At 59.5% G+C, this 22,821-nt stretch overlaps 7 protein-coding genes across 7 annotated transcripts; all 7 read right to left on the minus strand.

Annotated features, from left to right (window-relative positions):
* Positions 1-538: 538 nt before the first annotated feature.
* On the minus strand, positions 539-1,204 carry LPMP_211650 (hypothetical protein; the record flags this gene model as incomplete). The annotated part of the gene is made up of 1 exon (XM_010700648.1): positions 539-1,204. The coding sequence occupies one exon, from the start codon at positions 1,202-1,204 to the stop codon at positions 539-541; it is 666 nt and encodes a 221-aa protein (XP_010698950.1).
* A 1,758-nt stretch (positions 1,205-2,962) lies between these two features.
* On the minus strand, positions 2,963-6,004 carry PRMT5 (arginine N-methyltransferase, type II, putative; the record flags this gene model as incomplete). Its single annotated transcript, XM_010700649.1, has 1 exon — positions 2,963-6,004. The coding sequence occupies one exon, from the start codon at positions 6,002-6,004 to the stop codon at positions 2,963-2,965; it is 3,042 nt and encodes a 1,013-aa protein (XP_010698951.1).
* A 676-nt stretch (positions 6,005-6,680) lies between these two features.
* Positions 6,681-8,228, minus strand: LPMP_211670 (hypothetical protein; the record flags this gene model as incomplete). Its single annotated transcript, XM_010700650.1, has 1 exon — positions 6,681-8,228. The coding sequence occupies one exon, from the start codon at positions 8,226-8,228 to the stop codon at positions 6,681-6,683; it is 1,548 nt and encodes a 515-aa protein (XP_010698952.1).
* A 1,935-nt stretch (positions 8,229-10,163) lies between these two features.
* On the minus strand, positions 10,164-10,985 carry LPMP_211680 (hypothetical protein; the record flags this gene model as incomplete). Its single annotated transcript, XM_010700651.1, has 1 exon — positions 10,164-10,985. The coding sequence occupies one exon, from the start codon at positions 10,983-10,985 to the stop codon at positions 10,164-10,166; it is 822 nt and encodes a 273-aa protein (XP_010698953.1).
* Positions 10,986-12,395: 1,410 nt separating this feature from the next.
* On the minus strand, positions 12,396-14,843 carry LPMP_211690 (hypothetical protein; the record flags this gene model as incomplete). The annotated part of the gene is made up of 1 exon (XM_010700652.1): positions 12,396-14,843. The coding sequence occupies one exon, from the start codon at positions 14,841-14,843 to the stop codon at positions 12,396-12,398; it is 2,448 nt and encodes an 815-aa protein (XP_010698954.1).
* A 3,207-nt stretch (positions 14,844-18,050) lies between these two features.
* Positions 18,051-20,075, minus strand: LPMP_211700 (hypothetical protein; the record flags this gene model as incomplete). Its single annotated transcript, XM_010700653.1, has 1 exon — positions 18,051-20,075. The coding sequence occupies one exon, from the start codon at positions 20,073-20,075 to the stop codon at positions 18,051-18,053; it is 2,025 nt and encodes a 674-aa protein (XP_010698955.1).
* Positions 20,076-20,787: 712 nt separating this feature from the next.
* On the minus strand, positions 20,788-22,422 carry LPMP_211710 (hypothetical protein; the record flags this gene model as incomplete). Its single annotated transcript, XM_010700654.1, has 1 exon — positions 20,788-22,422. The coding sequence occupies one exon, from the start codon at positions 22,420-22,422 to the stop codon at positions 20,788-20,790; it is 1,635 nt and encodes a 544-aa protein (XP_010698956.1).
* Between the last annotated feature and the right edge of the window lie 399 nt (positions 22,423-22,821).

Here is a 22,821-nt window from a genome sequence, read left to right on the forward strand (position 1 = left end):
CGTGTGTGTGTGTGTGTGTGTGTGTGTGTGTGTGTGTGTGTGTGTGTGTGTGCTTGACCCATTGGATGATGCTAGGCACTCTGGCTTCGCCTGCTTGCTGTGCGCGGGGGTGGGGTAGTGGTGGTGGTGATAAGAGGGAGGGAGGCGGGTGCGCACGGCTCAGTATTCAACCCTTCTCCTCCTTCCCTGTCCCCTAACGAAGACAGGCAAGTGAACCGAACACGCTGCAGAAAGGTTTGCCTGTAGAGATGGTGGAGAGAGAGACACTCAGCATTCATGGCCACATGCACATGCGTGCACAAGCGCACAACAGCATAACCCCATCGTCTTCCAGCGGTAGTGTACATCAAAACAATCGCATTCCGCCACATCACTGACTGTCTCCACCCTTCAGCACCTTCACCTCACTGATGGCTGGTGGTCACCCCTCACACTACAGACACACACGCACATGCGTACTGGCTGGGGTTTGGTGGCGCGCAGCCCACACTTTCGCCATAACTGTCCTCTTGGCGATCGCTGCAGCTGCGGTGGCACCTCATGCCTCCGTGAGGTCATCGTTATAGTAAAGGTGAATGGCAGGGATGTAGTAGTCTGCGTTCAGTCCCAAGTCCTCGAAGGAGTCCGCCTCGTCGTGTATGCCGTTCTCCTCGAGCGTGCGGGACATATCGAGCTCGCGCGGGTCGGGGTCTAGCCGCGTCCACGTATAACTCCGCGCGTGCGCGTTTATGGAGAGGTAGCGCTCGCGTAGGAGCTCTTCTAGGGTTTCCTCCGCACACACCTCCAGCGTCGTCTCGTCGCCGGTGAGTGTATTCACAATGCGGATACGGCGCGTGCGACTTGTCAGGGCTCCGATGATGTACTGCGGGTCCTTCCACCACGGAATGTCGTAGTTGAGGTCAATGTTGGAGTCGGGGTAGATGGTGGGCATGTGTAGCACACGGCCCAGCGGCATCGCGTAAGTGCGCATGCCGCTAGTCACATCTACGCAGGTCCGGAGGTCATCCGCCTCGGCATCCCACCAGTGCGAGATGTCGGTGCCGGCCACCTGCACGAGGGGCTTCGTGAGATGTGCGAACTTCGGACTTGCCTTGTAGGCGGCGATTAGCGGAGTTAGGTCGAGCACTTTGCCATTCAGTGAAACGTACGCGTCATCGTCGAAGGCGTGCGCGCGTACTTCCTTGGCCGTGTAGAGGCGCGACATCTGCTAAAAGCCAGTGGAAACGGAGAAGCAGACACACTGTGAACGTCCACCTACACACACGCGCTGGTAGCTTCTCTGTCCAGCCTTTCCTCTTCTAGGACTTTTCAGTGGCGCGGACCAAGACCAACAAGAGCTCACGTTTCGCAAGGATGATTCCCCGGCACGGATCGGGTGAGTGTGGATGTGCGTGCGTGTAGTGTAGTGTACAAAGAAGGGAAAGAGGTGGGGGCTGCACCCACGTCACGTCAGGAGAGCGAGAAGTGCAGGGGCCTATAATTGAGGTTGAGGTGCTGGGCGTGGCCGTGTTAGAGTAAGAGGAGGAAAGGGGAGGGAGGAAGTCATGTGCAGGGAAGTGCGGTAGTCACGGACGTAAAGCTAGGGGGTGAGAGGCGAAGGACTGAGAGTGAGTACCACAGCGTGACGCACTTGTCTGCTTTGCTGCCTCGCAAAGCAGACCCACCTCACCACCGAACAGCATTAGCGAGGTATATTAGAGAGTGAAACCCACACTTAGAGATGCAGACACTATGACGTGGTCTTCGGTGCCCCCAAGTTTGATAATGAGGCCTGCGGACAGTGCTGCGTGCGATTTCGCGCAAGTTGAGCTCTTTGTTCTCTGTAAGTTCCACTCAACTCACTTCCGTCAGCATCGGATGTGAGTTGAGTGAAAAATACGAACGAAGGAGAAGGGCGGCGGTAGTGTGGAGGGAAAAGACAGTCCACGCACACACACGCACGCTCCTCTCACCACCTACTCCGCCTCGCTCTTCACGTATAGGAATGCGCACAGGGTGAGAGGAGGGGTTCGACACAGCGCCTCGCTGCCTCTGAGGCAAACCGTGCGCTGTCGCATTATGGGAGTACATACGAGAGGCAGACAGCATATGCACATCGACACACGCGTACATGCGCACACGAACCGCTCATCAGGGAGAGAGAAGGAGCACGAGATCCGGTACACACACCCGCCCACACACAAGCGAGGGGAGGGAGGGAGAGAGACGATGCATTCACAGCTAAGGTTGAAGTGGGCGAGAAAGCGAAACAGGGGGAGAGATAAGAGCGGGAGTGCACAGGGAGAGAAACACACACGACGGGCAAACATCCTCCAATGACACGAGGAGAAGGGAAAGGGCAGCTGTCTAGAGCACTGTCGCACATCCGTGCTACACAGACGAGCAGCCACAGTGAAACGTGAATACCAGCGCAAAGACAAAGGAGAGAGGGGGGAGGGGAAGGACAAGGAGCGAAGATGGAACATGGAGAGACATGCATGCCAAAAGGACATCTGCACACACACACACACATGCAGGGCTACACGCACAATAGCAAATACGCCAAATAACTCAGATGGCAGTGGTTTGGTCACCGCTCGATTAATTTGGCGCGAACATGAGAACGGGAGAGCAATCAAAGACCGAGGGAACAGACGAGAGACGGCAGAAAGGCAGAGAGCATCAGTGAGGAGAAGGTACGTGCGTGTGTGTGTGTGTGTTAGGAGAGGGGGTGGGTGGGTGTGGCAGGTACCAAAGTACGCACCAAAAAGGGGAAAAGAGAAACGAAAAAAAAAATGCACATCATTAACGACCCGGTGTATGCCAATAGAGAAGGACGACATGGGCGCCATTCAAATAAGCCCACCAGCAGTGAACGTGAGCAGAGAGAGAACGAATAGGCAAAGCATCAGGGGGAGTGGCTACTCTGGTCCCCCCTCACCACTACTGCGTTCCCATTTTTCTAGTGCACATCCTCGCCATCTCACAGGCGCATCGAGGCAGCCCAGCCGTTCTTGTTGTGAACCACCGGTGCAGCCGCAGCGCCGTGGCCAGCGCTCGGCGACTTCTGAGCCGCTGCCACATCACCGTAGATGACACTCCATTCATACCACACCTTCCGCTCCGCCGGGCTCGCCCGGCGATCCAGCTGTACACGAACAGCAACCATGGGTTTCTGTTCTGCCGACGATTGCCCCACTTCGTGCAGCTCCATCTGCTGGGCCGGCTCGAGGGCGAAGACGCAGGGAAACCAGCTGTACATGTCCTCCGTCCGCTGAGCAGGGGTGGTGGCGATGATCGTGGCTGGCGCGGTCGCCGACTGGTAGAGCACCGCGGAGAAGTATCCAGCCAAGCCGCTGCAGCGGCCGCGCGGCGGCACTTCAAAGAGAAGACTCGCCGACCGCTCCAGCAACACGGGCACCTGCTGCTTCATCGTGCCGTAGTCGCGCTTGTCGTCGTAGCTGCTGCTGAACCGGTGCTCGAAGGTCCAGCACGGTTGCGGAGGCGCTAGCGTGACCGCCCTGCTGAGATTAGTGACAAGCAGCGTGTGGTGAAGGGCGGCGTGGTGGTCGCTGCAGCCTGGCGGCGGCACTGTCAACCCCCTCGTTGCCGCCTCCATCACCGCGGCATCAAAGCTGGCGGACATGAGCGGCGCCACCCAAGCAGTATATTGCTGTGGAATGCACGTGAGGTACGGGTTGAAGGCAATGCCGCGGCGGTGCTGGATGTCCTTGAGCTGGGCGTGGAAGGCCTCCAGGCACTCCGGGCTAAGTTCGTTGTCGCCCAGACTCCCGAGCAGCTCAGACACAATGAGGTCGCATAGACCAAAGTCCGCCGGCAAGGTGAGCGAGTTATTTTCCTCCGCAGTTGCAATGGCGCGCCCATCGGCGACGATCACCTCGAGCGTGTGGCCAAAGGTGTAGGCCAGCTGCGTCCACTCCGGGTCATTCGCCCACCGCATACGCGTGAAGGAGGCAGCTGGGAGATTCTTTTCAATGGCGAAGATGCGCAGTCGCACGCCCAGCGCAGAGACAGCGTTGAGGCACTCATCAATCAGCGGGCCGCGGCCGCAACCGAGAAGCACGAGGTGAAGTGTCCGCTCGTCCGCCGAGGTCACCGGCACCCGCTTCATGACACCGTGCTTCGCGAAGAACTCGCTGTTCTGCTGCGCGTGCTGCTGCTCCACCCCAGCGGCGTACCAGTCCCGCACGTAGTGAAAGACTGCCTCGCGGTACTGCCGATATTTTCGTGCGTCGCGCTCGAACACTTCGTAGACGCCACTCGACAGGTGTTGGCTCAGTGGCTGAAGGGGCAGTTGCAGTTGGCCCTCGAATGAGGCGAAGACGTCCCGGGTCGGCTCCTCGACGGCCTTGAAATGGAGGTAGTTGAGTAGCGCGTACTGGTCAAAGAAAGTGCGATCAAACACCGGCATCACGCGCCGGCGCAGCAGCTCCACAATGAAGGTCAACGCGCTGACAAAGGGCGGGTAGGTGCCAGCCCAGCGGGAGGCCACAGTCGGCTGAAGATCCTCTGGCATCACGTAGGTGTAGCGGTGCTGTAGCACCTCAGAGCGGCGACAGTCAGCCGCCTTCTCCGAGAATGAGGCGGGGGCCGAGCCGGGGCTGCCATTAGCCGCCACCGCACCCGAGTCGGCGGGGTGGCTCGCTTCGTGCTCTGTCACACTATCGTACCCGTCACCGAGCGAGTAGTCCGCTTGGCTCGCCTCACTCTCGCCGTCGAGGCAGGCTGGCGGCGTGCGCTGGAGCGGCGCGCCGTCCTTGTCGTGGTAGGCGTTGTTTTGGTACTCATACTCCTGCGCCTCTTCAGCGTCTTTCTCCGCCAAAGTGGTGCTAGGGCGGTAGTGCGGATGCTCCTGCGGCGCGACTCCGTGTGGTGCCAGACACGCTAGCAGTGCCGAGGCAGTAGGGCACTCAAAGCCAACAACGTCCTCACCGAACCACTCGCTTGGCAGCAGCATGCGCGGGTTCCACGTTGAGTAGTAGAGCAGCGCCATCAACGATGCAGCGGCCTCCGTATGCACCACCCTGCAACACGGAGACGAAGACGATGGCAGTGCATCAGACATAGAGTTCGTCGCCATGTTGGTGACGCTGCACGGTGTATTGATGCGGTACATCAATTGCTCTGTGTCCTTCCTGTGAGTAGAGTAGCCGTATAGAACGGCCTGGCGGAGGCGCTGTAGCTGGTAGCGATGGGCAGGGTTGCAGGCATCGCAGCGTACCCACACCTTCACCCTGGGGCATTGCTGAATAAACGACAGCACGACATCCGCGGCAAGACAGGCAGCGCGGACGTTGCGCTGATTCGCCTCTTCAGCGCTAATTGTCTGCGTGCTGCCACGCGTGCCCATTGTGGTGCCTCCGTCCTTGTCTTTCTCATCACTGCTGTCGTCATCGCAGGACCATGGTGTGTCAGTGGCGTAGAACGGCAACGGTACCTGCACGGCGCGTAGGCACATGAAGGCGGCGAGCTCAAGCTGCTCTGCAATACGCTGCCGCTGCGCACGCGTGGACCAACTTATCTCCGTCACGACGCCGTTCATCGTCTGGCACCACTCCGACGGCATGTGCAGCGCACTCCACGTCCCGGCCACCTCCCTGCTCCACGCCTGGTCCAGCATGCGGGGATCAGCCATCATGTTCGACGGAGGGCATGGACCCAGTAAGAGAGAGCTAAAGGGCAATGAATCGTAGAGACCGCCGCGCTGCGTGACGGCGGTGGTACCGTTGTCCTCGAGGGACAGCGGCAACTTGGACTGCGGAAAGCGGCCGAGAAAGCACGTGCCAAACGTGGCACCCAACATGCGTACTTGCTTGATGGAGCGCATCAGCACGGGCTCGCCGGTGACGCCGTACACACGCAGTGAAGCGGGAGAGAACACGCCAGTGCGCGCCCACTGATTTTGAAATTGCTCTCGGCCGTGCAGGCAGTAGTTTTCCTCCATGGCCGAGACGGTCGTCTGCTTATCAGGGTCATTGCTGATGCCACCGCCATCGACCGACATCCCCAGAGAGTGGTGTAGAAGGGGAGGAAGAGGTGAAAGGAGGAAAGTGTAGGATGTTTAGTCGACGTGAGTGCTTAGCCAGGTTTATGCATGAGTCCTTGAGTAGAGATGTGCGTGTAAGTGTGTGTGTGGATGTCTGACGAATGTGCTTTTCGAGTACTGAATCTGAGGGAGAAGGACCACGGCAGGCCGTAATGGATGAGAGAGGGACGAGCACAACAGCATAAGATGAGGGGGAGGGGCACAAGGTGACCCCCTATGTGTGTATACACACACGTGCAGGAGTGGAGTCCATTGCACTGGTGGTGCATAAGGCGACCATGTCACGGGAGAGGCATCCCACTTCGCCATCAGGATGATGGTGGGCCATGCGCCACAGAGCTCGTCACGGCAGTACGCTTAGCACAGACAACGCAGAGCGCCGGTGCCATCGACACGTAGCGCTTGGGCCCACCTTATGGGTGCAGACGTGTCTTGCGTTACACCTTCAGCAAGACGAGGCAGGCGTGCCACAGAGAAAAGGAAAAAAAGGAGAAGAAGAGCGCAGAGAAGACAAGAGAGTGTGCGACGGGAGAAGGGGGGCCCGGCGAGCGCACAGTTGCGCCTGCGCACCTTTGCAGCGAAGTTTGGTCGGCCTTCCGGCCTCCACTTCTGCCCTTTCCATTTCTGAGAAATTCTATGCAACCGACATCAGCAGTTGCTTGCGATCCCGTATCAGCTGCAGGAAACGGTGGCGTGTGAAGCGATCTTCGTCCATCGCTGCCGCTGTCGCTGATGGTGACGGCGTGGAAGGCGGTGCGACTGCCGTCGTCGTGGCACTGCCTCCGTATCGCTTCAGCTCTTCCAGCCGCTGCCACTGCGACTCTAAGAGCTGTAGCTCGTGCCTCAGTGCTGTTGCGGAGGTCGCTGATGACGACGGCAACAGAGACGGTGACACTTCGACGGGCGGCGGGTGCACAGCCGACAGGATAGGGGACACAGGTTGTGCAGTATGTGGCATGGGCGCGGCTGGTTGCAGGTGCGTCGGCGGCGAAAGTGTTCGCTGCAGCGGATGCAACCGTCCCTTCTCCTGCGGATCTCTGGTCGCCCTAGTCGTTGCCGCGATCACAGTGCGTGGGTGCTGCTTCTCCTCGGTCCCCTCGGTGCCGGTGATGTCGGCGCTGCACCTCATCATCTTTTCCGGCGACAGGACCACTTCCTCGTAGCGGTGCCGCAACTGACGGTAAAGGTGCTCCATTTTGGCCAGATAGGCTTCTGCAGAGCTCAAGGCGTGCTGCATACGAGCGGCGGCGCTGCCGCAACCGTTCCTTGACACGACCTCCTCCTCATACTCTTCAGACTGGTCAGGCTGAATGCCAAGCGCAGCGCTCCTGCGCTGAGGCGCGGCTCGCACTGCCTTTACATTCGCCGCTCGCTCTAGGTCACTGCTCCTGCTGCTCGACGCATATACCCGACGTTCTACCCCTTGTGGTGGGGCGGAGTTAGTTGCCCTAGTTGCAGCCCTCCTGGTGGTGGCGACCGACGACCCAGAGAACAGCCTCGCCGGCTGCCGTGCCGCTCTGTCGGTACCACCCGTATGGGTCGCAGCGCAGCGAGAGCCGGATGAGACAGCGGGGTGTTGATGTTCTGCGCGGCAGCCACCAGCGTCACGCCGCGGTGCGGCTGCGATTGGTGTCACTACAGAGCCTGCGGGAACCGGCACACCGCGCCGCGACGGAGCGGCTGTCTCCTCATACGCGGGCACAGACTGCCGGAATAGAACGCCTGACAGCGGATGTCGTGAAGGTGACGTGGCCAATCTCGCTGACGCACATGACGACGATGAAGAATACCCGCTGCCTTTACGACTACTCGAAGAGGAGCCCGACGAAGAGGGCGAGAGTGCGAGCTGGGGTGACCCATAAAACCACCATGGCGGTGGCGGTGGCGGGGGGTATGAAAGTGGAGGTGGCATTGGCCACCCGTGCTGCGGTGCAGCCATGCACCCTGCGGTAGCTTCCGTTGCTGACGCAGAGATCGTTGACAGTGATGGCTGTGGCAGCACGTGCGGTGGCATTGGAAACGTAGAGGGAAGAGGCAGGTCACTTGGCGTTGGCCACTCCGCGCTTCCCACGTCTCTGTGGTGTCCCGCTGAGTGCAGCGGGACATCATCGTTTGGGTAACAGAAAGGAGATCGCAGTCTTACTGCAGTAGGGTCGTAGTAGTGCGCATAGTAGCGATTCATGTTGCTGCTGTCTGGTAGCGGCGTGCCGTAGATCGGTGGCGGTGGTATCCACGGAAGATTGGCGAAAAACCTCCCTGGGAGCGTGTGCAGTGGCTCTGTGGCAGTTCGAGACTGTGGTGCACCGGGGGCCGAGTTGTGTCGCCGGCCGCTGCCCGACCGGTCGCGTTTAGTGTGGCTGCTCGCTTCAGAGGCGCGGCTCGTGACGCTACCGGGGAACGAAGACGGCACCTTTGCGGGCGGCTTGCCTGGCTGACTGCGCTCAAAGGCCCCCATGACATTCCCTTTGCTTGCGTAGGACAACGCTGCAGTGAGTGGGGCGCTGGGGATGTTGCCACGTACGGCGGACGGCAAATCAGAACCACTGCGAAGACTGTGCTGGGAAAAGGTTGACGCCATCGAGGTGGTGGACGTCGGCAGCCGGACGGTCGGCTCCAACACACTTTGGGGATTGTTGCGGCAATCATCATTTCCGCGAGCGATGGACGACACACTCGGGAGAGGCTCAGCAGCAGCGGAGTGAGTCTGCATCGAGGAGCTCGCACTCTGCGAGCGTGAGCTTGAAAAGCGAATCGCAGAGTGCATCTGCAGAAGAATTAAACGAGGGAGGTAGTGGGAAGAAAAAACGTCTAGAGGAGAGGGTAAGGGGGTAAGATGGATGCACGAGTACCTGACTCTGTGTGTGAGGGTAAGTTTGGGGGTGGGGTGAGCACGGTAGGAGGGCAGCGGGGTGGAGGGTCTCTCCTTCGTTTTGCTACGAATGATGCCCACCGTCTCCAGCGCAGCGCGAAAGCAAACGCGGCACAAGCGCAACGAGGGAAGTCTGATGTAGCGCTGTCTCTCTCAGTCGTCATGGCGAAGAAGGAAAGCGGGAGGATGGCGGCGGCGGTGGACTAAGGAGAAGGGGAAGCGCCGCGGAAAAGAATGAAAACAGAGAAAGAAAGAGAGCAAAACAAACAAGACGCGATATCAGCGAACACGCGCTGCAGGACACCTCCCACGCGGTGTGCACACGCCCCTGAGCGCGGATGTATGCCTATTTTTTTCTCTCTCTCTGTGTGTGTGCGTGTGTGTGAGTCTTTGAACTGTGCAGGTTGTCGGTTGCTTTTCCCTGTAATGAAGCGAATGTCCTGCCAACATGAGGAGAAAGTGGGAAAGGGGGAGTTGGGGGGATGGGAGAATGCGGGGGGGGGGGGAGCACCGAAACCTCTCCTGCATAGAGATGCATGATGAGGGGTAGCGAGTGGAGAGCGTGGGACTGTCGCTTTCCATCCTCCGCACTGCAAGTCATGCTCGGCACAAATGATGGGCAGAGCCGCAGGCACGCAGACGAGGTGACTGGTACCCTCTGTCCATCGCTCGCTGAGACCGCACTCGTATCAAGGATCACGAAGCCGTGCGGCATGGCGTCTCTCCATCCCTGTACCGGAGCGACTTTGCGCTGCGTGGCTCCACACTCAGAGGCGTTACCTGTGTGTGACGTTACGGAAGACAACTTAAGAAGGCCTGAGCACGAGCGCTACGTGACTGGTGAATGATCGAAGTGCAGGCACACACAGACACATTCAGTAGCCGACAGCCATGAAGGCAGAGGAGGCACGAAGGTGAGGAGGAGGGTTACACGGCGTGGGGCAACGACAGCGGAATCGAGCAAAGGAGAGGAGGGGGAATGGAGGGGGTCCTGTACCCCCTCCTCTTCCTAGCTCTCGCTTCTGCCCTGGCACTTTCTTCTCCTTCCCTCTTCGCCCTCGACTTTCCATCCTCACCACGCCGAAAGAAAGGAGTCGGAGGGGAGAGGAGGTGGAAGAGGTAAAAGGACGCGGACGCCATCAGTGCAACAACACCGACACCCGCCGGAGGAGAGGGGAACAAACATGCCACAGCGAGGAACTGCGAGATGAGGGAAAGGATCGGTTAAAGGTTTGTATGTGGACACTCCTACTTCCTCGCCTCCTCGGCCTTCTCCGCCCCTTTCTCCGCCTCCAGCGGATTCTCAATCATCTGACGAGCGCACAGCGCCGTCATCATCGCCTCGCCGTCCGCCACGCCGCTCGCGTCGTCGTGGCGCCTGCACCAGCTGATGTACTTGCGGCACGTCGTCACTGCCTGAGACACGTCATCGAGGCCCTCAAAGGATGTCAGAATCGCCTCGAGTGTGATCTTCACCAGCTCAAAGTCGTTCTCATCGATGTGTTGGTTCAGCGCCTCGATCAACGTGTCCAGCCCTTTGGCGTACAGTTCCTTCGCCTCTGCCGCCACACCCTTCTTGGCGAGAAGGGTCGCCTGCACCGTTGTGCTAAGGCCAAGCCCAGTGAGGACGGAGCGGCGTAGGTTCACCGCCGCCACCGCCTGCATCGGCATGGCGGATTTAGCGTCCACATCGACCCAGTGCAGCACCTTCTGCAGTAGCTCTTGTGCCTCGACAGCCGCGTTGTGACTGCCCTGCTTGCAGAGCACAAACCCCATGTGAACCTCAATTTCAGCAATTTGCGCCTTGTCCTGCAGCTCTGGCTTGCAGTCGCGCAGGAGCGACTCGCGCGCCTGCATGGCACACCGAAGTGCCTCATCGTACTGCTTTAATTTGTATTGCGCCTGAGAGGCTTCCATACAGAGTAGGCTCTCGCACTGGATGGGCGCGTTCATGGCACCAATCTCCTTCAGCATCTGCAGACCGACCTGGACGTGCTCAAGCAGTTTCACGTGATCGCCAGCTGTGCGAGCCGCGTCTATGTCCTCCGACAGCGCGTTCCACTTGGCCATGTTGGCCAGGTCCTGCTTCACCACCTCTTCGTTGAGAGTGAACTCCTCTACATTGACGGCAGACACTGCTGCTGCAGGAGCAGAGGAGCCCCTGTGCGCCGCAACGCTGCTGCAGTACCGGCGCGACCAGGACAGGTGGGCGAACGCCGCAGCAGGAGCGGCCACCACGCACCGCCGCGGCAGCGAAACACTCAGCGCACGCCGCAGTGCAAGCATGGAAAGGCACTTCGCAAACATGTGATGTGCCAGTGGTTGCTAGTGTGCGCTTGTGAAAAGTCTGGTGTGTGAGCGAAGAAAACGATGGCCACACTTTTTTCCCCTCATCACCCTAAGAGGCCAGAGAGCAATGATGGTGCAACTGCGTGAGCATTGGTGTGCGTATGAGGAGGTTAAGATCATGTAGAGAGCCGGGCATTCATATCGAGAGGAGGGGCAACGCATGGGATTCAAGAGCGCGCGCGAAGAGGCGATGGTGACACCATCGCAGCAGCTACCAGCCACATATGCATACAACTGGACACGGGGGCAAAGAGAGAGAGAGAGAGCGCAGTGCTGCAGACCTGTCCACAGTGACGCTGATGTGCACACAGGTGTGCGCCTCCAAGACATCACGGCACGCGTAGAGTGGCGCATGAAGAGGATAGAGGGGCATATCAGCGATTTATTTAGCCACGCCTCCTCCTCCTCTCTTCTTCTCTCTTCACCACTTTTGGGTCACTTTATTACGTTTCGTTTGTCTGTCTGAGTCGCCGTAAGCGCGGGATGCTGGCGAAGGATGCAACGCGCGCGAGAGCAAATACAACGAACAAGAGAGGTAACACACATCCACACGGCACACCTACAACTCGGTGGGCCCAATACAAATCTCTACGATAGCCGACGTCTCTCTCTCGCTCTCGCTCTCTCTCTGTGTTATGCCTGAACAGGGAAGTGTACAACGTGGGGGGGGTATGGCTGGGCGTAGGCGTGTAGACCTGACACAGTAGAACTGCGTCATAGCGAAGCAAGCAAAGTGAAAGAAGGCGGGCGGGCCCACCTACACGGACACTATGCACGACCATGCCCGCTACGATAACCGTAGGTGCAGCAGCTGTGGCTCTCTGCTACGTGTGGTTACGGGTTCGGTGGCGATGGGGAGAAAAGGAGAGCGGTCGAGCGTTGTGGTGGGCGCGGTGAAGAGGGGGGGGTCAAAACGGGTACAAGGCAAAGGTGGTGAAAAGGGGAAACAAAAAGAGGAGGACAGAAGAGAACGGCCAACGGACGCGGCAGCAGCGGCAGCGGTTGCGCAGACCCACTGGAGGGGCGGAGAGACAGAGAGAGAGAGGAGGAAACATCGCAAACAAGGCGAGGGCAGAAACGCCCTCGGGGGAGGGGGGGGGGCGACACCACGTGTGCCAATACGCCGTATCTCTACATGAGAAAATGCTGCTGCCACGCACTTACCTCTTCCGCGTAGCGGAACAGCTCATTCTTGGTACGACGGTCCGCCTCTTGCTTCAGCGACTCGCACACAGCGAAGCTATGCTGCAGTGCTGTCGCGTAGTAGTCTGCCAGTTGCGCCGTATGCCGAGACATGACCCTCGCCGGGACCTGAGCCTCGTTCGCCGCCGCCTCCATGAGAATCGCGTAGGCGGCACGGTAGCGCGCGTTCTCATCCCGCACGCGGCGCATGAGGTCGATCTTCTCCTTCCTCGCAGTGCGGATGGACTCCTTCAGGGAACCTCGCATCGCTGACATCTGACTGTCATACTCGCGGCGCATGCGCTGGCGCAGCAGCTGCTGCATGTCGCCTAGGTAACGAGCTGAGCGCAGCCGCTCAATCTTGCAGTCTCGCTGCTCGGCGTCAATGCGGTGTTGGGGACGGTTGGCGAGAAAGTAGCGTTCCTGCCGTGTCAGCGGGGGCTCCGCGACAAGCCGGTGCACCGGGGCACGTGAGGGCCGGTGGTTCTGCTGCGAAGGCGCATGGGACTGCATAGGCTGTTGTGGCGACGGCCGTGGTGGCGCCTTTTGCCGCGGGAGCGCACCAACGTCGATTTCAGCAGCACCGCGTTTTTCCGCTGCGGATGCAAGGTCGTCGCTGCGTTGGTTGGGGTACGACGATACCGGTTGGGGTGCTGGGTGGCGGGAATGGTGGCGTTCATGTGGCTCCCTTTCCACAGGGCCTCCTTGAATGGCTGTGGACAAGGTGGAGGCGGCGGGGTCCACAAAGGGCTTACGGTGCCGCCGCTCCTGTGCATCAAGCGCCTCATCGAGCCGCTGGAACCGGCGCACAATGTCATCGGCATGGATTCGCATGCGGTGGTCGCGAGGACGGCTGACAGGCGAGCGTCTCTCTGTCGGCGATGCACTGGCGCGGCGCTGCCCAGTTCCGTACAATGGAGAGCCAGAGGACGTGAGCGACACTTCTGCCTCGCGCCCGAGTCGTTCCGAGCAAGGGTGACGGCGCTGTGAGAACCCGCCGTGGAGGGACACATGGCCAGGGTCTACAGCCGACATCACTTCTGTCTCTTCTGCTGAACCACCCATTGGTGGGCACACGAGGTTGCGGTACCATTCCTCCAGCAAGTTGTCTGTTGGCATGACGGAGGAGTCGAGGTAGTGACTGACAGAGGATGGCGACACCCCCTCTCCGAGCTCGGCTCCACCAGAAACCATGTACGCGTCGCTGCCGCCAATAGGGCCGATAATACCTCCCCCGCTTGTGGCACCACCGTTTAGCGGCGGTGAGGGGGCCACGTAGAAGTTGTCCATGGGGCGATGGAAGTGATAACCGAGACCGCCCGTACCAGCTGAGTCTTCTTGCTGTGGTGCAGGGGGTCGGATTACCTCTGCGACTGTGTAGCCTACCGGCGCGTAGGCCCCGCTGGTGGTCTTGGCAGCGCCAAAGTCCTCTGCGTGATCTGAGTGTGCAAGGGGTTGCTTCCCGCCAACTGCGTCTTGCCGGGCCAGCAACGCTGCCTGTTGCTTCTGCTGTTGCTGAAACTCTTGCTGCTGGCGCATATCCTCTGCCACCTGCACAAATACCATGATGAGCCTGCTGATGTGGTCCTCATTCAGCTTCACCACCTCTTCGGCCTCGATGTCTTCGAGCGAGTAAGGGTGCTGACGAAGCTGTTCTAGCACCAACATCACGTTGTGCCGCCGCTTCTCCGCCGTGTTCGGCGATCTATCGATTCCTGCTATGGTGCAGTCGAACAGGCGCTGGTACAGTAACACGAAGAAGCTGGAGGTGCATTGGCGAATGCTCGTGACACGCGTGTTGCCGATGGAACAGAAGGTGAGGAGTGCGTTGGCCAGTCCAAGGATTTGCTGCCGTTGCACCTCCTTCGCCGCTTCCTCGGTCGTCGGCACAGCCATCGCCATCGTCGACCCTGGCGGTGGAAGTGGGGACGGCTGTGATGGCCCCGGAGAGGCAGATGTGGTGGCGATGACAGTGGTGGGTGGAGCTCCTGAGCTGGGTGCGAAGATAGGGCCGGCAGTGCTAGCAGACTGCGCCGCGGCTGCGGCTGCGGCTGCAGCTGCAGCATGGATGCTGGCAGAAATGGGATCCACTGCTGCGAGCCGAGCATCACTGCCGCTGACAGCTCCAGCAGATCGGCGCGTTGATGAGGCTCCACCGCCGGATGCGCCAGGTGCAGAGACGGCCGCCAGAGGCCTTTTGGACTGTGCAGCAGCTGCGGCTGCTCCATGTCGTTCACTACCCGATGTGGAAAGCGGTGACGGGGTCGGTGGCGAGGACGAAGGCGACGCCTGCCGCCCCGCCAGCGCTCCCTTGTTCATGATGGGCATGATCATCCCAGCGGTGAAGGCCACCTGCTGCTGTGGCTGCTGCTGAGACTGAATCATGTATAGTGGCATCGCTGTGCCTCGTGACACAGAGTCGCCATCCCGGGATGGTGCTGAGGAAGTGGAGGTGGCAATGGTAATCGTGGACGCGGCTGCTTTCTGCGGGTCTGATAACCGATGGACCGCTGGTGTATCTGCCGCACGTGAGTAGGCAGCCGGTTCGCTGTGCCGGCCGCCGCTTCCACCACTGCTACTGGTGTTCCCTAGAGTCGACATGACGGTCACGCCTAAGGGAAAACGCAGCGAGTGAAAGGGAGTTTTTTCTCTACTATCGTTTGGCGTGCTTGTGGGCGTCTTTGGTTGGTATCGGCCCGCTATGCGGAGAGGAGGGAGGAGGTGTGTGTGTGTGGGGGGGGGGGCGGGGGTGCGTGCTGAGAAGCACAAGGGTAGAGCTGCGAACAAGACGATGGGGGAGATGCAGGGGCTCCGCTGCAAGACACAGCAGGCTTTTGGAGAGAGCACGCGCGCCTGTGTGTCTACACACCCGCGTTCAATGCCAAAGAGGGGAAGTGAGGCGGAGGCGGAGAACGAGAAGGCGAGAGGGGTGCGTGTGTATGGTAGATGCCAGAGGCTACACGACGGACACCCAAGCACACACAGACGGACACGACGAGGAGAATAAAGAGGCTCTCACTGGAGGGGTGTGGGGTGATGGGGTAGCGCCAGTGTCATGCAAGTGCTGGGGTGTATGAGCGTGTGTTGACGTGGGTCGTGAACGATGGTATCCCCTTCCCCCGCAATGCGCAAGTGAAGCGCGGAGACGTAGACAGGAGTGCCAGTGCGAACACATAGAGAGATGGTTGCATCCGTATAAAAGACGCCGCCACCGCGTCAGTGCATCATCGAGAGAACGCCAGGCGTTCATCAGCTCACAGTGGAAGCGAAGCCACAGACAATGAGAGGAAGAGAGATGGGGGAGGAGTGAGGCAAGGGGGAGGACACAATGCACAGAGAGAGAGACGCATCGAGGGAGGTGTGAGATGCTCTGCGCGGAGATTGGTGTAGGGAGACACCAGAAGAAGTCCCAGCGCGGACTCCGGTCTCCTTCCCTCCGGCATTCTTCTGGGCTTGCCCTTTTTGTGGGCACCACTTCTGTGCAGTCACGTGCAGCAGGACACACACACACACACAATACACAAACCGCCCCTTCTTGTGGCGCCAAACGCAGTAGCGGCGGTCACCTCCCCTCCCCCACCCACCCTCCAGGGGGCAGTGACGCTCTCCCGCTCGCTCCGTTCTCTTTGCCACCTTTGTGCGTCCTGTGCCATACGCCGGTGCGCCCATTGCGCCGCAAGCAGTGCCGTGGGGGGAATACCCCAGCAGGCCAGAGAACAGAAACCCTTCACACACAGAGAGAAAGAGAGAGAGCACAGAAACAAACGAGTGAGGCTCGAGTGAAGGCAGCGAGGAGGGGGAAGTGAGGAGCGAGAAGGGCGTACGTGTCACAGCAGAATAGACGAAAGTTTGGTGGCCTCCCACTACAGCCAAGAACAGTGCTACCACCACAACACTCGTACACATCATGCACACACACACACACACAATGCGGTGGTAGATGGCGGTGTGGCCCGCAGCTTTCCAGCGCCACCACCAGAGGAGGACCAGCCACGAAAGAGGGGCACCACACCGTTTAGGTCGTTCTCGGCGCCCCTCTTCTTTGGTGTGTTGTGCGCCAGTTTCTTCGTGTGCGTGTGTAGGAGTACTTTGCACGGGCACGCACGATCGGGCGTTGTGGGCCGCAAGAAGTGAAGGGGGGGCGGAAGGGGGGAGGGGGGCTTCCATGAAGAAGGCAAGCGGGGAACACAAGAGAGAGAGAGAGGGGGAAGAGTCATAGGAAATGACATGGGAGGAGGAGAGTGTGTGTGTGTGTGGGTGGGTGGGTGGGTGTAGTAAACAGAGCCGACTAGCCGCGCTGGAGTGAAGCGCAGGCTGCCGGTGGCAGAAGAAGAACAGAGAAAGAGTGAGGCACAAACACACGCGTTCTCTCGCTCTTTCAAAGTAAGATGAGTCAAGTGCGACAGTGAGTCAAGACGCGAGAATTCGACACCATCGTCAGCAGCAGCCAGTAGATAAGACACGCCGTAAGAGAGAGAGAGAGAGAGCAGAAAAGGAGAACGACAGAGAAAAAGAGGGATGAGGTGATATCCTCGAAAAACGCGAGACAAGATAGGAGAGGATTACTCAGGAAAGAGAGCGCAGAAAGTTTCAGCATCGCTGCATCAATGCTACATGTGCACATCAAGTGCTGCTGCTACGAGACGAAAGAGAGGGGGGTGCGAGGGAGGCAGACAGACATAGGGAGAGGGAGGCGCTTGGTGCGCAGGGCGTAAGAGAACATGGAGAGAAACAACAGAACGTGAAGAGAGGGAGGGAGGGAAGGGGTGAAGGAACAAGCACACCCAGAGACGCGTCTACATACGCACGTGTAGCGGTACAACAGCAAGCCACGTCTCTCACTCTTCACGATGACATGCCAGTGTGCATCTAAGAGACAAGGGCGTGTGGGCGTGTATAGCCGGACGTTGAGTCCAGCCGGCATGCATACATGAAACGAACGCCGGCAGAGCGCAGGAAGAAAAGCCACGAGTCTCCGCCTACCCATGCGCCGCGACGTGACGAGGGAAGGGGGAAAAACACGAAAGCGAGAGGGAAAAAGTTGATCCGCAGGGGGGAGCTCCGACCGCAATGCGAGAGAGGCGAGAGAAAAACTGCTGGGGAGGGAGGGAGGGAGAGAGAGAGAGAGGAGGTTTTGGAGCGCGCCGTGAGCTTCGGCATCGCTGGTTCACGTCGCTCTCCCACCGCTGTGCTTGTCGCTGCGTTTTCCTTCCCCGCTCACTCGGTTCAAACTTGGCAAAAAGAAGGTAAGAGAGAGAGACGGACACGACGGAGACAGATGGGGGGTGAGGGAGGGGGCTGCCAGCTATACATCAACATAAAGATAAGCACATATACTCCCAGAGACAAGCAGTTGAGCCTCTGATACAGGCGCAGCACCACCACCCCCCGCCTCTTGCCCACGACATCCTCTCACTCGTGCCGCTGCATGGTACACACAAGTTTGTATGACTGTGTGATGTAAATATGTGTCACTGTACGCGCCTATGCATGGCATGCACACATACACGCAAGAGTCCGCTCGTTGTGAGGTTCAACACCGACACCGACACTGCCCCCCCTACCCGCTGCTCCTCTCCTCACCCCCGATGCTCTTCGCATTGATTACTTATGCGGGTGCGCTGCTTCCTTTGGTGCCGAGGATGAGGAGGAATGGGCAAATACCGCGTACGCCGTTGTGGCCAGCTTCGGTCGTATGCCGCCGGCGTTCTTGTCACCCTCGCTGACGCCGGCAAGAGCTGCGGCAACGACGAGGTTTTGCCTCAATGGTATGGAGCGCGCAGACGGCGGGACTGGCAAATGCGGGGCACCAGACAGAGGCTTCGCTGTCTGCGGTTGCTGCTGCTGCTGCTGCTGCTGCTGAGGTGATGGAGGAAGTCCCCCTACAGCTACGAGGAGGTCCCCGCTGCCGTCTGCTGCAGTATGTGGCGGAAGATGTGAGGTGCTGCTAGCACAAGCAGAGTGCAGAGTGACTGGCGATACTGGAGGCGGTTGTGTCGGCGGCACCTTGTGCGGTGAGGTTGCGTGTTGCGATGCGCCACTGGTGGTGCGACTTTGCAGATCACTTCGGATGTATTCGACTGTCAGCGGTACGTACTGGTGCGGCGGCGACTGGAACAACGATGCGGACGCCGGCTTTGCCGTAGTCGTAACAGCAACTTCAACAGCACTGCTGGTGGTAGAGGGACCACCAGCGGGATGCGCGGCAGACCCGGCTCGAGCAGTGCCGCCTACCTTCTCAGCTACCGCCAGCTTCTCTCGTGATTCAACGTAGTCCGAGCTTCCTTCACCACACCTGCAGGCCTCAGCCACGGCAGCTCCAACGGCAGCTTCGTCAAGCCCACGCAGGTGCTTCACGGAGTGAAGGTGCAGCAGCAGCGGCGGTTGAGTTGCGCATTGTTTTGCGAACCACGAATGTATCCATTCCTCCAGAGAGTCATCATCACCCTCCACATCAGCCCTCGGCCCCGCTGCCAGCAAATCCTGAACTAGCTGCGAGAAGATGGCAGGAAGTTGGTGCTTGTTAGCGTAGTCCGGCTGCTGAGGCGCCTCATGGGCCCACAGCGCGCTGTCCCCGTTGCTGTGAGCACTGCAGTTGCTGCGGTGCAAGGAGGAAGACGGTGTCCATGACGACGACGTGGAGACATCCACAGCGTCTTCTTCGCAAGTCTTGACCACCCCGACATTGCTCACTGGTGCGCCCACCAGCTCATCCGTCTCCTTGCTCGATAGCGCAGACGCCCCTCGTGAAGGCCCCACCGGAACCGCTAGAGCAGCGGGTGAGGTCACCGGGCTCCTCTCTGCAGCGATCTTCACGGTGAAGGGGCTGTCCATGCGCTCCGTCTGCGCAGCGGTTTCTCTGTAGTCGACATGGCGCGCGGCCGATTTGGCGTCCCTTGTAGGTTTCGCGGCTGTGGACTGCACTAACGCCTCTGTGCCCCCCCAGCCATTCGTTTCCTTGTTCAACGTGCCAATGCCAGAGAAGACGACCACGACGTCGCTGGCACTGGCAACTTCGTCGTTTGGTGCCCGCCCCAGTGTGGTGGCAGGCAGCCGAGTGAGCGGCTTGCTGCGCCGCCAAACCGGCTCTGGCGTAACCCACTGAGTAGCCTGCACTGCAGCAGAAAGGGGCAGGAGGGGAAGGGCAGAGCGCGCCGAACATATGCATGCCGTACCAGCACCCGCGGCACCGTACATGCGTCGACGGGTGCGAAGAGTCTCCTTAGACGGCTCAGCGAGTGCGAAGGGCGCAGGAGCAGTAGGCTGTGGAGCAAACCCTCGCTCTACAATCGACTCTTCCGATAGCGGTGCAAGACGCGGCAGCGCTTGGATGCGGTTCGGCTGCCGCACAAGGGGCCACGGAGCCGTGGCGTGGGTTGCGTGCGTTACCATGCGTGACAAGACGTTCAAGCCACTGGTGGCTCCACGGGACCGTGAGGAGACAGTGCAGGTACCGATGTGAGCGGTGTTATGCTCGCCCACTGTCATCGATGATGCAAGAGACGCGGAAGACATGAGAGTCGGAGCAATGGGCGTTGTCCGCTGCTGCTCCTCCTCCCTGTACAGGGGCGGTCTGTGTGGGTCTTGCGAGGCGCATGGACCTTGGTGGCCTACAGGTCGATGGTTCATGTTCTGCGTGCACACGACAATGGTGAGGGTATAGTGCGTTCTCTCTCTTTACGCGTGTGGGGTTCGTTAATGCGTGTGCGTACTTCGGTAGGGGGCTGTGAGTGCTCCGATCTGTGCATGAGCAGAGACAAGAGTGCTAGCAAGAGTAAGAGGCAGTGAAAGACCGATATCCTGGCACAGGAGGCGGAGAAGAGAAGGGCTGAAGAGCGAGAGGTAGAGAATAACAACCTTGCGAAGGATGAGAACTCGAGTGAGGTGCAGCAGGGAACTCCTAGAGCGAGAAAAGGGAAGGAAACGTGGCGCACCGAAGTGCGTAGTGCTTCTCCTTCCCCAGCGAGCGATCGACACACACACACACATGCGCAGACAGACATGACAGGCAGTTCCCCCTCCCCCCGACTTCTGCTGCTTCCCGCTCTCTCTTCTTCTCCTCCATGGATCTGCGCACCCGAATGCGCTTGAGCCCCGAGTAACGACGACCGCAATGGCTTCCCCTACACTTTGTTTCTTGTGTGCTGCCGGCTTCAACCACCGCGCAAGAGGGACCCCCCGGCCCGCATTATTTTTCCTCCTTTCTCTGCCTTGTGCTTCTCCCCCGAGCAGCGCCAGGGACGCGCTCGTGGTTGTTACATGGAGAGTCAACCAACAGCCAATACGCCTCTCCTCAGGACTCGCCTGCACAGGCACGTGGGTAAACGTGCTAGCACAGGCCTTAATGCACACCGTAGTTGAAGTTCTGGAGTTGCTTCTCATGCAGCGCATCAAAGACGCTGTGCTTCTTCGACCACATCTTACCTCGACTACGGCGCATCTCAGCTAACTTGTTCGCTTTGTCGGAGTCTAGTACACGCCGCTGCACCTGGCGGCCAATCGGCTCCTGCTCCCGGTCAAACTCTACACCGGTTGTGCCAACGTTCCGCGGACGATCGGCACGGCGGCCAAAGTTCTCAAGCAGGTAGTCCAGGGTGGACTCTTCATGCGACTCGCCAGCAAACCGACCGGCCCACAACCGCCGCTTTTTCTCGAGGATAGCATCCTCGATGTGCCGGTACACGATAAAGGCATCGCGACCCATCACCTGAACGCGCTCCACATCGGTCAGGCACTTGGCTAAATCAGCACCCCACGCCGTTTCGGTGCAGATGCGGCGCAGCTCTGTCAAGTAGCACAGCACCGCCGCCGTGATGGTCTTGTCGGGGGTGTACATGAAGTCGTGAAAGCCACACTTCTCCTCAAAGAATGCGCGCACCCGCTCCGCGCTGTGGCGCGTGTTCTGCAGTAGCCTGGCAGCGTCGATCCTCTCATCCAGCGCCACCTGCACCGGCTGCATGGCGTCGACGACCTCATCCCAGGAAGCCTTGCCGTCCGCCATGGCCCTCAGCTCTGGGTTGGCACAAAGGTGGAAAAGCGTGCGAACATCGGCGGGGGCCAACACCACGGCGTCGCCGGCGACTGGAGTCCCGGCCTTCCTCTTCAGGTCTTTGTACAGAGTCGTTACGCTTGCGCTTGGGATGTCGGACAGCGTAGTAAGGGACCCGTGGCTCGGGCTGCCAAAGACCTCCTCGAACGGCGCCGTGTCGGGCTCGATGAAGTCTCTGTAGCGCTCCTTGATCTGCTCGTGCGTGTTGAACGGCAGTACGTCGAGCTCTGTTACATCGACGCCGTCGGGGTCGACGTAAGGATTGTGCTCGAACCTGGGCAGGTAGTCGGTGCGGGCACCATCGATGAAGCCTATCGGGCCCCAACGGTCCCACAGGTAGTTCGGCTCCAAGCCCAGCTCCTTGCGGCGCACGGCACGCTCCAGGTCCATCAGCGCGTGCCGCATGGCCTGTGACATGACGAGCGTCCCTACCTGCAGCCCGTTGTCCTCCCAACAATGCGCCCGCAATGTGTTGCGGTCGTAGAACGGCTTCGTGATACCGATGCAGCGCCAGTAGCGAGACTCACGAGTGTAGTGCAGTGCCGCGTCAAGCATATCAGGCGCATACATGTCAGTGTTACCCTTCACCGTCTCATCATGCAGCAGCATGCCAATCAGTTCGGGTGTGTCGAAGGCCTTCCAAATCACTTTGGTCTCGAGGTTATAAAAGCGATAGCTCAGCCGCTCGTGATCGCGGCCAAAGCGATCCTCCTGCAGGTCGTACGGGCGGAACCAGTTCTTCTGCGGCATGAACGTGCGGTCCGACAACTCCGTGCGGTTGCGGTCAAGGTACGAACGCACGGCGATGCGTTTGCCTACGGTGTACTTCTTGGGCACGAGGTGATAGTTGCCTCTCTTGTAAGAAATGACTTCACCAGGGGTGTGGAACGTGTGCAGCAGCAGCGCGCCGCGCTTCGTGGAGAACATGGTCACCGTAACGCCCGACGTCTCTCACTTTTTCCTCTTTCGGTTGCCTGCGTGTCGCCGCAGCTCCACTTCGATCCGCGTTAGAGTCTCTGCCCTGTTGATGGAGAATGCGTGTGTGTGTGTGCGTGTGCACCAGCGGCCACACAACCAATGCAAGCAATCGAGCAGCCAACACAAAGCAAAAAAAGAGTGGGATACCGAAAAATACAAGCGAGGCGTAAAAGCGAGAGGGAGGCAGGAGAGGGAGTGGGCGGAACAGAACGAGAAGCAACGGCGCACACACATACGCACGCGCGCTTTGAGTCAAGTAATCGCTGGATCGAGCGCACCGAGAGATGGAAACGAATTGGCGCGAAGAGTACGTGCCGCAGGTATGGGAAAATGCTGACAGGTGCAAAG

This window comes from Leishmania panamensis (genome assembly GCF_000755165.1).
Source record: "Leishmania panamensis strain MHOM/PA/94/PSC-1 chromosome 21 sequence".
Classification (NCBI taxonomy): domain Eukaryota; phylum Euglenozoa; class Kinetoplastea; order Trypanosomatida; family Trypanosomatidae; genus Leishmania; species Leishmania panamensis.